The 15554-nt window shown below is 33.5% G+C and overlaps 1 protein-coding gene across 4 annotated transcripts in view; it reads left to right on the forward strand.

The window, feature by feature from the left end:
* The window catches only part of CEP290 (centrosomal protein 290), a 47519-nt gene that overhangs the window by 17366 nt on the left and 14599 nt on the right, over positions 1–15554 (forward strand). For all 4 annotated transcript variants that reach the window (XM_077178769.1, XM_077178766.1, XM_077178768.1 and 1 more), the window contains exons 24-38: positions 167–269; positions 1566–1796; positions 2937–3110; positions 4319–4430; positions 5210–5415; positions 7499–7650; positions 8617–8728; positions 9491–9946; positions 11013–11177; positions 11400–11507; positions 11586–11720; positions 12395–12658; positions 13757–13864; positions 14433–14623; positions 15336–15549. In XM_077178769.1, the coding sequence (XP_077034884.1) occupies positions 167–269; positions 1566–1796; positions 2937–3110; positions 4319–4430; positions 5210–5415; positions 7499–7650; positions 8617–8728; positions 9491–9946; positions 11013–11177; positions 11400–11507; positions 11586–11720; positions 12395–12658; positions 13757–13864; positions 14433–14623; positions 15336–15549 (2731 nt within the window). The remainder of the gene's footprint in view (positions 1–166; positions 270–1565; positions 1797–2936; positions 3111–4318; positions 4431–5209; positions 5416–7498; positions 7651–8616; positions 8729–9490; positions 9947–11012; positions 11178–11399; positions 11508–11585; positions 11721–12394; positions 12659–13756; positions 13865–14432; positions 14624–15335; positions 15550–15554) is intronic.

Below are 15554 nucleotides of genomic sequence, written 5' to 3' on the forward strand. Positions count from 1 at the left end.
TTGTTTTTCAGTAATCCATCTACAATTTATTATGTGCTTTTCAAATTATATTACTGCTAAAAGTAAGTACCTTGGTTTGCAATATTTTAGAATTGCTTTTGAAGTTACAGTTTTAAAAATCATCATCTCTTTCATTATAATAAATTAAAATTTGGTACTGTTTTAGTCAAAAAGAAAGCTGGCAAAAAGAATCAGAAAATATTAAAAAGGAAATGAAAAAACTAGAAGAGCAAAAAGAAGAAGATGCTATGAAGATAAAGGCATATTCTGTAAGTAATTTTGTTACTTTCAATTTTCAAAACGATTTTAGGACATAGAACAGAGGTTTTAATACACTACTCTAGTTTGTTAGATGGGAAAATGTGTACACACACCTCTTGTGCCTGTCCCAGGGTGCTGTGTATGCATGGGGGTGCTCCAGTCTTGCGTGTGCCTGTTGGCCTTCCTGCAGTCTGCTAATCCATGCACTGGTGAGAAACCACCCCAAGAGGTCACATCACTCACCTGATGAGGTGTGGTTCCCTAATTGTTGCAATTAGTACCCCCAGACCATTATCTGGAGTGCTGAGGTGTGGTGTCCACCAGGGAAGAGTCACTCACAAATGTGTAGAAGATACAGGGACAGAGGAGAGGCTTCTGAAGCTGAACTAGGTTATGAGTGCTGCATTATAACCCTTTCTGCCCTTGCTGTTAGAAGTTTTTATGCTTTTTTAATGCCAGTTTTCAAGCTGACAACTTCAAATAAAGAAGTCTCTAATTTTATGGTTACCCTTCAGTCTGGTTAATGGTGATCTTTCTCTTCAACATTATCAGTTTTGAGGAAATGCCTTCTAAGGCAGGTATTCTGTTCACACACACCCTATTTACAGCCACACTGCTCTCTGAACAGCAGTTGTTACCCAGGCTGTTTGGTTGGGAGGAGGAGCAAGCCAACAAGCCCTTTGAAAACACATTGGTTTACACTAAGAACTAAGGTTATTACTTTCAGTTGTGTCATTATATATAACTGTTAATGTATATGAATCAGTGTTTCAGAAAAACAGGAAACAATTCATCCTTTTACACATGCATGCAAACACGTGTGTCACACATACACATAGATGTTTCTATGGAAGGAATCCTGTGGTTTTTTACTTTACAAGTACAGGTTTGATTTTCAAAGTAGGAGGTTATTAGGGTTTGTTTGGAGCCACAGGACTTCTATTTTGTTTAGAAAATTGTTCCAATGCATTTTTTTTATTCTAGTATAAATGGGAAGACTGATGACAGTGAATGCAGAGAACCATTCTTGTTCTAAATTTTGAAAGTGTCAGCATTAATTAAAATTCCAGTTGGTCAGTCAAATGTACTTAGCTAGTTGTTTTGAAGATTCATCTTTTTCTTAGAATGCTGTATGTTTGAGCATATGTTGAGTCTGTGTATGTATTTTATTAGCAAAAAGAAATTATTTCAGACAAATTAATGGAATTTTTCCATTTAGATTAAAAAATATACAAGAAATCTTGTATGTAGTTGTGCTTTACCATATTTCTGTACAAGGCTCTTGTTAAAAAAATGTTTTGCAGAATTTACTCGATGCACTTCAGATGGATTCTGATGAAACAAAGAAAGTACTTGCAGAAAATAATAGAAAAATAACTGTTCTACGAGTTAATGAAAAATCACTAACAAGGCAGTGTACCACTTTACTTGAAATGGAGCGGCACCTCAGAAAAGAGAATGATAAACTAAAAGGTGAAATAACACATATGGAGACTGCAGTTACAGAGAAGATTGGAAACTTGCAGCGATTCAAGGTATAGTTTATGGTAGTAATAGCACACATTTTTTATTTTTACATTTGGGAAAGAAATACCCGTTTTTTTTAAATGTAGTTATTACTAGTTTCTTGAATGCATTTTCCAAAAGCTTTCTAATTGCTGTTACAAATCTTGTAGAAATATTCTTTTTATTAATATAAGTACTGTGACCTGGACAAGCTCAGTATGTGGGTCCATGTGAATCTCATATTCACAGTGCAAGGTGCTGCACTTGGGTCAGGGCAACCCCTGGTATCAACCCAGACTGGGGAATGAATAGATGGAGAGCAGCCCTGCTGAGAAGGACTTGAGAGTGCTGGTGGATGGGAGGTTAGACATGACCCAGCCATGTGCACTTCCAGCTTGGAAAGCCAAACACATCCTGGGCTGCATCAAAAGCAGTGTGACTGCTGTGAGGAAAGGCTGAGAGAATTGAGATTATTCAGACTGGAAATGAGGAAGCCTCTGTGGTGACCTAAATCTGGCCTTCCAGAGGGAAGGCCAGAGGGAGGGAGGGAGCCTACAAGAAATATTGAGAGAGACATTTGACAATGGTGTATGGTGACAGGACAAGGGGGACAGGCTTCAAATCGAAGGAGAGTAGATTTAGATTAGATATAATGAAGAAATTATTAGCTATGAGGGTGGTGAGGCACTGGCACAGGTTACCAAGAGAAGTTGTGAATGCCCTGTCCCTGGAAGCATTCAAGGCCAGGTCAGATGGGGCTCTGAACAACCTGGTGTAGTGGAAGGTGTCCCTGCCCCTGGCAGAGTGGTTTGGAACTAGATGATCTTCAAGGTGCCCTTCCAACCCAAACCATTCTATGATTCTATGATCATCATATGAAACTGAATCTTACCTTTTGGTCTTGCAGGTTTCTAGGACCTGTATTCATTTTACAAGATATGTTTTGGCAGTGCCTTGAGAGGCAACTGTTGATAAAATTACCCAGAGAGTTGGAATATCAGAGTTTTGTCAATATGTATTGCAGGTGATTTTTGAAGATGAACAGTAATGTAGAAAAATAAACTAATATGTAAAGCACTGTATTAATTATTATTCTTCTTACATGGAGTAGTTTTATGTTTAAATTTCTAGGTGACCTTAGTAACCTATTGTGTTGATTATTTTCATAGGAAATGGCTTGCTTTAAGATTGCAGTTCTGCAAAAAGTGCTAGACAATAGTGTGCCATTGTCTGAGCTAGAAGTGGCCAATAAGCAGTACAATGCATTAACTGCTAAATACAGAGAGATGTTACAAAAAGATAATTTGCTTGTGCAACGGACAACAAACATGGAACACATGGAGGTAATGTTTGTGTTACATTTTAACCCTAAGGGGAAAAAATGGGCTGACAGAAAAGCATTTCCTTTTGGTTCTTTGTTTATTTGTTTGTTTGCTCTTCAAACTAAGCTTTGGATATGTTCTCACAGAAATTATTTTTAGTTCTTTGATTACTAAAATGAGACAGGCAGGAGGAATGTTTGCTATCATCTTCAGTTTCGGAGGTCATAAGGAAAGTAGAATGACTGTAAACACTTTGAAATCTTACTCTCAAAGTATGTGCTCTTACTACTTTCCAGCTTTCCCAGGAATTAAATGTTTAGTTCCAAAAAGAGTAAAGCATTTAATTTCACTTCATAAAAGATGCCAAAGATTGTTCATAATGTACTTGCAAAATATTGTAGGTACTGCAAATATTTAACTCTTCTCGTGAAACTTTTATTCTGAAGTAGAAAGGAGTTTCTTCTCAAGAACTGTGAAGTTGACTTAAAAGATATGTTACTACCTCTCACTTTTCATGGGTGGTAAAGAATGAAGGACTCCTATGTCTATTTTATGGAATTTTGTGCATATGAAAACTTGCATTACTTATTTCAGCATCTTCCTAGAGCTAGAGAATAATATATCAACTAAAAATGTGTCCAGAAAACTAAAATTGAAAATTATTATGAAGTATTCCATTTGTTTTACTGGTTAATGTACTTGTATTTGGTTAATTTGTTGTATTGGTTAATGAAATTTGTATTTCTATTTGGAGGAGTGAAGGAACATTTACAAAAGTAACATTTGGCGTCAGATGCCTAAAAGAACTAAAGAAATGTGATCTGTCTGAAAGAGGTATTTGTGTGCAAGATGAAGTATTCTTTGTGGGATGAAGTACTCCAGAAGTATTTCTTTCCCACTGTTAATGAGGTGCTCAGTATGAGAAACAAAGATTTTCTCATCTAATTCTAGCACTGTAGGAATCACAGTTGCTGGTAATAAATACTCACAGTTGCTGGTAACAAATACTTCCTAGCTGTGACAGGAAGATACAGAGGACAAAGACTAGTATTTTTACACTTGACAAGCATATTACACTTCACAACATATAGTCTTCTGTTGCTATATATGTAGCATATAGGTCACACAAAAGTAAAGTCTGTTAATCTAAAAGATTTCATAGATACTAAAGATGAAATCTGCTACAATGAAATAGTTTGCTGTTATGTTGTAACTTTTCTGTCATATAGCGTGAGAATGAATCCTTGAAAGCACAGATAACTGCACTGAATAAGGAACTGGAGATCACAAAAGAAAAACTTCACACTGTAGAACAAGCTTGGGAGCAGATGACTAAACTGGGCAAGTATGAAAGTTATATTGCAACATTAAACACCAAATCGTATATCCTGTATAAAAGTAATGCTTTAAAATAGTATAAAATAGATGTGTCTTAAAATAATAAAAATAAAAAAAATCATAATTATTTTATGTCTTTCAGTAGTGATGTCCATTTTTGTGCTGAATTTTTTTGTTTGTAAGTTTCATTTCACTAAAAGCAAGTTCAGTATTTTTCTAATGAAACTCTTCCACTTTGAGTTTCTTGGGTTATTGGGTCAAGGGTTTAAAAGCTTTTAATGCAACATCACCTGAATTTTTTTTTTCTTAATATTGTCTAACTTGATTGTCAGTCGTGGTGTTTCAGAGTTTGTTAAGGCAGTTCAGTTCATTTTGCTGGTTTCATGCCTTGTAACAAAGTATTCTTTCCTAATGGATGGGGTTTCTTTGTATAGGTTTCATTCCCATTATTCAGCCCTGTTTCTTCTACAGATTTTAAATTAAATTTCCTGAAGGTTTGCCAGTTGTATTAAGCATAAGGTGAAAGGCTACATTAAAAATAGCTATCAGTCTCAGTAACCATGGTTGCAAATACATGCATTCATAATTGATAGTAGTATTTTATTCAAATTACGTCCTTTTTAAACATGAAGTAAGGCAAGATAACCATGCATCCAGATGCACAGATGTTAAAGTTTACTTGACACAGATAAAGCAAAACTCCTGTTTGGTTCCATGGTAGAAATAATTTTCATAGTTGAATCAGTTTGTGTATGTCTAAATTTAAATATTTTTTCTTGTAGGGGATGACAATGCCATGGACAAAGTCACAAAAGCAATAACCAACAGTGAGATTTTGTCCATTTCTAAGAAAATCACAATGTTGGAAATGAAGGAGCTAAATGAAAGACAGAGAGCAGAGCATTCACAACGCATGTATGAACACTTAAGGAATACTGTAAAGCAAATAGAAGAACGTAATTTTGAATTGGAAACAAAATTTGCTGAGGTAAATCTGCTGAGATTTAACAACCTAATTTGATACATCTTAAAAACATATTTTTGAGCTTTTCAAAAATTATTTATATCAATTTGTGTCAATAAATTAAGTGTATAAATAAACTTATGATGCAAAACATAGTTTTGTAGCCTTTAAGAGCTGCAATTTTGCATATGAGAGACATTGGTAAAAATAGAACTAATTATTTTGTCAGTAGTTTATTTTAAAATTTAGTTGATAATACAACACATGATGAGCATCTTGACAGATAGTTTCCTAGTTTTGTCAGTGGACTGCAAGAAAAAAGTCTGTTCCAACCTTGTTATTTCTTTTGTCTATTCCATATGATCTCTTTTCCTTATAATTTTTTCATTATAGTTACCAATTATTCAAAAAAAGGTTAGAACTTTGCATCACTTGTGCAAATGATAGTGTTGTGATTCTTTTACAGACTGGCTACATCCTATGCCACAGATTGTCTGTAGTACAGAAATAGAAGTCATGTTCCATTGAAGCTAATGAGGCTCAGTATTCCTGGCCTATCAGTCTTAAACTTGTTAGGTTTTTTCATCCGCACTATTCAATTTTGAATTTTTTATAGAAATTTATTTTTTACTAGAAGGAGACTTTATTATAGTTACTACAATAAATTTATTTATAGCAATTGTACAGATTTGTTCTTGTGACACTACTGGTCTATAATTTAAGCACAAGGGCTGAAAGAGAATAATTGATAGGAATGAAGATAGATTGTATTAATTTCCACTCCTTGTCCTTTGCTAGAGTGTAGTCTATTTTAGATTGCTGTTGGGTGACTCCCTTTTTCTCTGTTGTTTTAGTTATGTTTGTTACATTGTTTTGATTTGATTTAATCTGGGAGATGGAGTAACTGAAAGTGTATAAAGCTTTTCAGCAGCAGCATTGCTGAAGCCTTTTCTGATGGGATGAGTTCTTTTATTTCTATAAGGAATGCTTTAGGTGATGCACCCTAGTGTCACATTTTTCATATTCTTTTTTGTATATATTATTTGTCTTGTGATAGTTTTATACTTTAGGTCTGATGGTCTTCCTCCATTCTGAGTTGATGAATGCCTAAAGCCATTCTTTATTACTAGTACCTCTGTATCCCTTTTGCCCCATTTCTGTAGTTCAAGGACATACATTTTCTGTTTCATATACTCCTGTTGTCAGTACCTCCTAAGCTGGTATAATTACTTTTTTGTTTGAGAAAGAGATAAGAAGAATGTGTGGATGTAATTAATGAAAGCTGTAAGTAATACCAGTTTAAGAACTGATAACTAGAAGTCCACTATACATCTTTTTAAGTCATAAATCAACTTCAGCATTCTACTTTTAGTTTTCCAGATATGTGAGGATACCCTGCACTTCTTTTTGTTTGCTTAGGAAATCAGTTATTTTATTAAGAAGAAGTGGTATCAGAATAATGGGCCACAACTGTATGTACTGGGACTTCTCTGTGTTAGGATTAAGATGGATTAAGATTATTTCTTTTAATGCTTTTTGGTTTGAATTGAAATATTGGTTTCTCAGTATTTGATAATCGACTTGAAAAATCAGACTGCTTGAATGTCATTTAATTAAGAAAGTTTTTTTAGAAGGAATAAAAGAACACAATATTATTGTCAGTCTTGGCATTTATAAACTCTGTTTGTGTTAACAATGCCAATATAAAAGACAGTATATAAATATATAGGACTGTTCATTTTCCAAAGTGTTTAAAGTCTTTTTTTAAAATTTGTTTTTATTTTTCATTTTAGTTTAGGAGCAAGTTATTGCAGTAATGGTTTTAAGAAAATTCACTAATAAAAATTGTATTTAGTTTAGAATCCTTTTCTGTGCCAAACCGTGTATCCATTGCTATGTGCATGAAATCCTGCAAACAAAAAAGATGTTAAAGCAGAGAGTAAGGGAAACTGGTTTTTGAACACAACCTCATCACAGTTTAGCTGTGTTTTGTAATGACTGAAAAAGAAAAAATACTTTTGGTGCTCCTATTTCATTGCTGAGTTTGAGCAGTTATGTGCTTAGGATACCATTTTGTTCGTTTGTTTTTGGTTTTGATTTTTTTAAGCTCACCAAAATCAATCTTGAGGCACAGAAAGTGGAACAGGAATTAAGGGATGAACTGTCAAAGAGTGTAAGTAAGGCAGTAAGTGATGCAGATAGACGACAAATTATGGACCTAGAGAAGCGTGAGATGGAGCTCAAGATTGAAGTATCAAAGTAAGTCTTGCATTTATAAATTTTGAATTAAGTACGTTCAGAAATGTGTGAAAATTCAGGCATACTAGCCTTACACGATACACTACTTGTCTATGACTTACATGCAGTTTTCAATGCATATATACATGCCAAATTTAGTGTTGAAAATGAAACATTTAATTCCTGACTCTAAAGAATGCAATTTGTTTCACTTTAATTTGAACAAGGAATTAAGTGCTGGCTGGGATAGATAGGGTAAGCGTGCAAGTAGATACTTATACTAGTATTTTTACACTAATTAAAGTTGATTTTGTTTCTGTGCCACAACCCCCGTTCTGTATATGAAAATCTCGTAGAACTAATTGGAAAGCAGTTCTTTCTTTGAAAGACTCATATCTCAAACATTAAGGTACAGTAGGAGGGAGGATTTCCATTTACTTAGAAGAGATTAACTTTGCAGAAATTGGAGCTTTTTAGCTATGTTGGTATGAACATTTGTCTTTGAGTAATTAATGTAATCCTGTTATATGCCTAAACCAGAAAAATCTATTGGGATACTTGCAGTGATTTTTGGCACTGCAAGTAAGTTATTAAATTTGGGGAAGCAGAGAAGGGAATTGAGAATGAAATGTTTTGAGCATTTATAAAATGTTGAGTATTTATATCCTGAAGTAGGAGAGAAATAGAGGACAGAGATGATTAGGTCAGGTAAAAAACCCATGTCATTATTTTCCTCGAGTAGGTTACTGCTAGCAAACTTCTGTATAGTGTATAAGAAAATGTCCTGTGAAAAAGTTGAGAGGCAACACAGAAGAATTTTCTTAAACAGAACTCTTAAGTAGTAGAGAAGAGTATGCTGAAATGAATGAAATCCAAATATGTTTTGATATGAGGAAACATAATTTTTCTCGATATCTTCTATGTAGAAAAACATAATAAGTTATTCACTGGTTTCAAGTGACACAATACTCTTGTTTTCCCTGGAAGGTTAAGAGAACTGTCTGATGTAGCACAAACACAAGTTGAAGCTCTGGAGGCACGCCAGCAATACAGAGATAAAGAAGTGGAATATCTTAGAATGCAAATTTTAGATTATCAGGTAAAATTTAACCTTTATTAAAACTGCACTTTGGATTCTTTTTTCCCTGGAGTGAGAAGAAATGAAGTGATTTTGCAATGAATTAGAAAACATCAAAAGTATTTCAGAAGAATCTTAGCAAGCTAGTCCTTGTAGTGCCCATATCCTTTCAAAAGTTCCATGTTACATTAATTATTCCCTTCTCTATTTACTCCATTCTAGCTGTGCAGCTATTACAGATCCTGACCTTTTTCCATATTGTTTACATAATATTCGTTCTTGTATCATCAATAGCTCATGGTCAAGGAAAAACTCATGGTGAGGAAAGTCTGATCATTTTTCACAAGCAAGAAATTACTTGTAAATATTGAAGATTTGCAACAGGTTTACTATTTTGTTGTTAGCTAAAACAATTTATTGGAATTTGGTTTCACATTATAAAACGGTTTGAGACCTTAAATCCAACACTTGTGTCAGGTTTAACATTATCATATTTTTTAAGTTTAGGTACATATTTCTTCCTCAGTTTCTGGTATTTTGGAAAGACACCATTCTTAAGATAAGTATCTGAAAAGGTGTACTTCTAAAATGTGGCTGTAGAAACAATAGTGGAAAAATTAAAAGCCTGTTAGAGGCTGATTCTTACTCTTCTCTGTGGAATAATACACGCAATATATAACACATATATATTAAAAATAGCTTGTTTTTGTTTATGTATAAACTGGGTTAACATATTCTGCGTTAAAATGAAAAATAAATTTGTTCTATCAATTTTGTTCTTAGGCACAGTCAGATGAAAAAGCAATTATAGCAAAACTGCATCAAGATATTGTAGCTCTTCAAGGTAGTCAATCTGTTGCTGTAGACCAGTTGGAGAAGTTTAAGTTGAAACTCCAGAAGATGGAGATCCATAATCTACGTTTGGAGCAGAAGCTTGATGAGAGAGATCAAGCCTTATATTTTGCCCGACTTGAAGGAAGAAATAGAGCCAAACATCTACAACAGACAGTTCAGTCTTTGCGGCGACAGTTTAGTGGTGCTCTGCCTTTAGCACAGCAAGAAAAATTCTCCAAAACAATGATTCAGCTACAGAATGACAAACTGAAGATCTTGGAAGAAGTTCAGTATGCCCAGCAGGAGCGTAGAAATGCAGAAAACAGAGCTTTAGAGCTGGAGTTGAAACTGAAAAGTTTAGAAGAATTAGTAAGTGCTTTGAAGGATAGCAGAGGAGCTCAAAAGGTTTGTGATTTTATAGCTTTGAATAGCTTTGCTTATCTGATCTGCATTTAAATTTAGTTTCAGTTTAGTTAGTTTTCTAAATATATGTTTTAATGTAAAACTTACTGATTTCAAAATACACTGTTAGAATATGGGAGCTATCATATTTTGTTTTCTGTAAAAGTCAGTGGAGGTATATGTACTAATTATCTGCTTTTGTGCCCAATTAAGGCACATAGGAACTAGACGCTAACTATAATTGCAGTTATATTAAATTAAATTATGAATCTAATTAAATAATGAAATAAATGAAATACAAACTAGCATTCTGAAGTTTTGTCCCATAAGCTTGCAGTGAAATCTTTACTTCAGATCCATGTATTTTTTAAAAAAATCCAGAGGCAGTAATTTAGACAGCATGGTTAGAAATGTTACTATGCTTATGTAAATTTTGCTTAAGTATATTTTGCAACTGTAAGCAATGCCGCCCTGAAATCTTAAGAATGCTTTCTCACTTCTCTTCAAGATCACTGTATGTTAGATATTATGGTTGTATCTGTTTTGACTAAAGTTGTCTGCATGTAAGCAATGCTTGTAATGCTCTGGGCATGTTATAGTTTTAAGTCAGTTTTCAAATATTTTTCTAGAGCATTTTGACAAACGTATGTCTGTTATTTTTAGTACATTTACATTTTTTTGAATACATACAGTTTTTAATGATTTTGAATTCTCTTGCTCTTTTAGAAAATACAAACCAAACTTCTTGCATACTTTTTTTTTGTTCAGTCTGGACAGATACATAAGGTATAACTTGAATAATTTGAAAATTGTTTGCAATGCACTTTTGTCAGTGTAAGGGAAACCTGTTGCTTCTCCAGTTGGCTGCTGCACTTATCAGTCATTCCCCTTGCAGTTTCATACTCTTGTCATGCTTCCTCTCTCAAGACAAGCAAAGAAGCTTAAAAAGGCAGAGCATGTGTCTTCCAGTTAGTTTGAGAAGTTCCATCCTGCCTCAAAGCCAACGAGTGAAGCCAAATCTAGTTGGCCTGTGGTAAATTATAATATATTGTGTGTTATTCATTGCAAGGTAATTGTATGGCACATGAAAATGGAGGAACTCCATCTGCAGGAACTTAAACTCAGTCGAGAATTAGTCAAGCAAAAAGAAGAGGTGAAGTATTTGCGTAATATAATTTCTGAATATGAATGTACAATCAGTAACCTGGAAGAAGAAATTGTACAGCAGAACAAGGTATATATTCCTGCATGCTTTTGAAAAAATATACTATTCCTTATTTTATTAATTGATTTTCTAATAGCTTTTTAACACAGGTGTTTATATCTTGGTTCTATAATCCTTTTTAATAGCTTATTTGAGTGTTTTACTTTTTGGTAACTTTTTTCAGTTGAAGTTTTCTATAAAATTCCCATTGCCTTCAATAAATAAACTACCTCTATCAAACATTTGTTACAGTTTCATGAAGAAAGGCAAATGGCTTGGGACCAGAGAGAAGTAGAACTGCAGCGCCAGTTAGACCAGTATGATCATCAACAAACTGAAATACTTAGCACAGCTTTAAAGGTACATGCACTAAAATTAGGCACATAAGCATGTTTTTCAGAGCTATCAGATTACATAAATATGAATCTTTCTGTGCAGTTTGAAGATGCTACAGGCTCAGTTCCAGACCCTAGTTTGCCAGTCCCACAACAACTTGAGTTGGCTTTAAGAAAGATTCAGGAATATATTCGAACAATACTGGAAACTAGGGCAACCTGCAGATCACTGGAAGAGGTAATTTAATGTATAAATTATAATTTAACGTGACAAAGTTTGTGTTTCCATATGCCTTTACTTTTTTTTCCCATGAAAAATATCCTTTTTAAAATGTCATTTAGACATGCTTAACACTCAGAAAATGTTAATAATATAATCATACCATGAGTAAAATGAAATATTTTTTCCATTGGAAAAAATCATACAGGAGAATTTTATAATGTTTTTATTAATCCATTTAGTAGGTTTTATTAATCCATTTAGTCTTTAGAATTTTATGATGTTTTATTAATACATTTAGTCTTGCTGTACAAAATTCAGTTGACTATGCATAGTTAAATTTAGCAAGTGCTACAAAATACTTTTATCTTGGGTTGTTAAATTGCTACTCTGCTACACAAGAGACTTTGTGGTTCCTAAATAATTTGTAAAACACCAGCTTCTTCATTTGGTAGGACAAAAGGAGTTGTTTAAGTGTCATGTGCCAAGCAAATAATACATAATAATGATACATAGTAATGATATTCTAGGACATTTTAATCTAATAGTAATCCCATACAGACAGATCCCAGGACAAAGTGTTGTGTGTTTATAAGTATATTTAGACAAATCTTTCTGGTACCTTTCTTGAAAAGTGAGATCTTTTTGCAGTGTTTGAATTCTGGAAATGCAGAAATTGCCTTTTGTTATAGAAATTAGAAGAAAAGGAGACCGCTCTGTGGAAAGCTGAACAAAATGTTATATCAAGAGACAAAGTTATAAATGAATTAAGACTTCGATTACCTGCAACATCAGGAGAGAAAATAATGTCTGAATTAAGCAAACAAGAAGATGACCCAGAGTACCGTCATGCCATTAAAATTGCTCATCAAACCATTACAAATATGCAAGCAAGATTAAATCAAAAGGAGGAAGTGTTAAAAAGATATCAATATATGCTTGCCAAAGCAAGAGAGGTAGTTAAACCTTTTTTCTGAAATTTCTTCTATTTTCAAGTTGTTTTAGTTGATTCTTTTTTTCTCCTTGCTAGTGAAATCTAAAAATAAAAGTTTCTGATCTCACACAGAACAGAGACAATTACTTACTTTATATGTGGAAAGTTCATATAGAATTTTTTTTCTTTTTAGAATAGTAAGTTTACTTAGTCAAGAGGCTATGTATATAATGTCTGTCTAGGATTTAAAGTAGTGTGACATGAAGAAAATTAAATTTCTGCTGAAGTGGTCTCAGTCTATTTTGTATACTTCTTTGGGATTTTTCAGTATTTGCAGCAAATCTCTGGATTGCATTGGCAGTGAATTTTGGAAGTACAAGAAAGACATACGTTTACGTGTAACATCGTTCTTAAAGCATATTTTAAACAAAAGCATTTTTTTAAAGCATAAAAAGTGTATCTAAGCATACTTTATATTATTTAAGTATAATTCATATTGTTTTTTCTTTTTATCCATAAAGTGTATTTTAAAACATAAGTGTTTTGTCAAAGAGGTACTTCAAGACCAAACATGCATTGGTTTTAGATCAGAAGCACATTTCCAAAGCAGATTTTATCATCTTCACTTAGTGTACTTTGGTTAACACATGGAGCTATTTCTTTTGGGAGAAATCAAGGGGTTTTGTTTGGAAAACACCCAGAAGATGCAGTCTTAAAATGAGCCTGTTGTGCTCTGTGTGCTAGCATTCCAGCCATGGGATCACACTATATTCCAAGGTATATAAACTCAAAATGTACCTGGTATGGAAATTACTGTCCATAGTGATAGTCACAGTTGGTGAAGACCAGCACCAACTGTTTTGTTCTCCAGCTTCTGTGCTGTTACACCACACTACTTGCTACTTAGTTTAAAAGTGCAAGAGTTGATTTTTTTCCCCCAATAGTGTAAAAAGGAAAAAAAAAAATTATTATAGTTAGAAGAAAATAATTTAAAAACTTGGAGAATTAGAGGAAAATTTGGGGAGCATTATTGAGCAATGAGTGAACAACTTGAAGGCACTGCAGTTTCATAACTTTCTGTGATAATGTACATCACTAGAGTTTTATTTTGAACTACCAGGAACAAGAGGAAATAGCAAAGAAGCATGAGGAAGACCTAAGAATTCTACACCAGAAGTTAGATTTGTACACTGAAAATTCCCTTAATAACTTCAAAGCAGCTGCTTTGGTGAGTCATGTATTTGTAGAATTTGTGAAGTTGTTCCTATATTTTTTGCTTTGTTGCTGGAAAAAACAGTTTGGCAGTCAAAAGTGAGTAATAACTGGTGACAGGAAAAATAAAATGGTGATTGATTTATAATTGTTGCATTGTTTTTGAAAGATTTCACATGAGAGGCATTAGAAGTCAACTGTAAAAAAACAGTTATGACCTCAGTATATATGGGCCCTTTGCATATCATTCTAATTTATAGAGAATTCTAGGGGAGGAAGTTATATATTGCTTTGTATTCTTCTCATTCAATGTGTGGTTATATTAAGCTAATCCATTTCAATTCAAAATTCCTCTCTGCACCTTATGATAAGGTGAAGCTTGTATTCTGCTGTATTCTGTTGATCATTAGATGTACAAACCAGCCTGACCCATTTCTCTCTGAACTAAGAATCACATCCCAGTAAATAAATGGTAGCTATTAATTCTTGATTATATTTAGGAATGAGTTAAAAATGCGTCACTAATGCTTATCTTTTGCTTAAAGCTTAAAATGTTTATCATTTGCATTTGTTGTGTTTTACAGGAATTAGGGAAAAAGACTTCTATGTCCCTATCCAACAGCAAATATTTTCATCACTTAGAGCAAACTGTAGCAGAACAGGATAATTCTCTTGCTTCACTTGTTGGAAAATTAAAGAAAACATCATCTGATTTGGAGAAACAAAAACAAATCACTATATTGAAAATCAATGAGTTTGAGACAATCAGAGCCCAGTAAGTTTTTTAACTATTAATATAAGGCACATTGGAGTGGTTCAAGTCAATTATGTATTGCTGCTTCAGGACTGATCTATCAAAATGAACGTGTTTTTGCTGACTTTAGGATTTAGCTGAAAAAAAAAATCTCAAATGCATTAGTATAGTTGGCATTTGTGAGTTATTTTTAATCTCTAGCCCTTCACTGGGGCTAATACTGTGGCTTGGAAAAATGCTGTTTAGTTGTTAGCTTTGTGCCATTTAATGAAAAAGTAAGTTGTGTTTAAGGTACTTCATTACTTGCTGGCTTGTGTTCTGTCATTTTTCTCCCCATGACACATCCATTTGGGTTTACTGCTGAGCAAGTTTAAACTCATGAAAGTTTAACCCATGTTTAAAAGGAAAAAAAATATGATGCTTTCTTTACCTGTAAGGGCCAGGAATACAAATTAACAACGTTCTAATGTAATTTTGCTGACCTTCATGAATAATTCTCTTATTAAATGGGGGCTGCCTTTGTTGAGTCAGTCTTTCTTTGCTGTTTCCAAATCCAAGTGTCTTTTTCTTTAATAATAGTAATAATAGTAATAATAGTAATAATAATAATAATAATAATAATAATAATAATAGTTGTTGTTGTTGTTGTTGTTGTTGTGTCCTTTGTGATTTATTTAGAGTTTGCTAACTTAATTATTACACTGTACCTTATTCACGCTTATTTTTTTATTAGGCTTCAAGAAAAGCACACAGTTGATGTGGAACAAATCAAAGAAGAAGCAAATGAACTGAGGAACATATTATCTCAGAAGGAGAAGGAATTGGCAAATGCTAAAGCTGAACTAGAGGTCCAAAAAGAAGCAAATAATAGAGCACCCACAGCAACAATGAAAAACCTGGTGGAACAGTTGAAGAGGCAGTTAGCCATAAAAGAGAACCAGCACAAAGTTAG

This window comes from Agelaius phoeniceus, chromosome 5 (assembly GCF_051311805.1).
Source record: "Agelaius phoeniceus isolate bAgePho1 chromosome 5, bAgePho1.hap1, whole genome shotgun sequence".
In the NCBI taxonomy this organism is placed as follows: Eukaryota; Metazoa; Chordata; class Aves; order Passeriformes; family Icteridae; genus Agelaius; species Agelaius phoeniceus.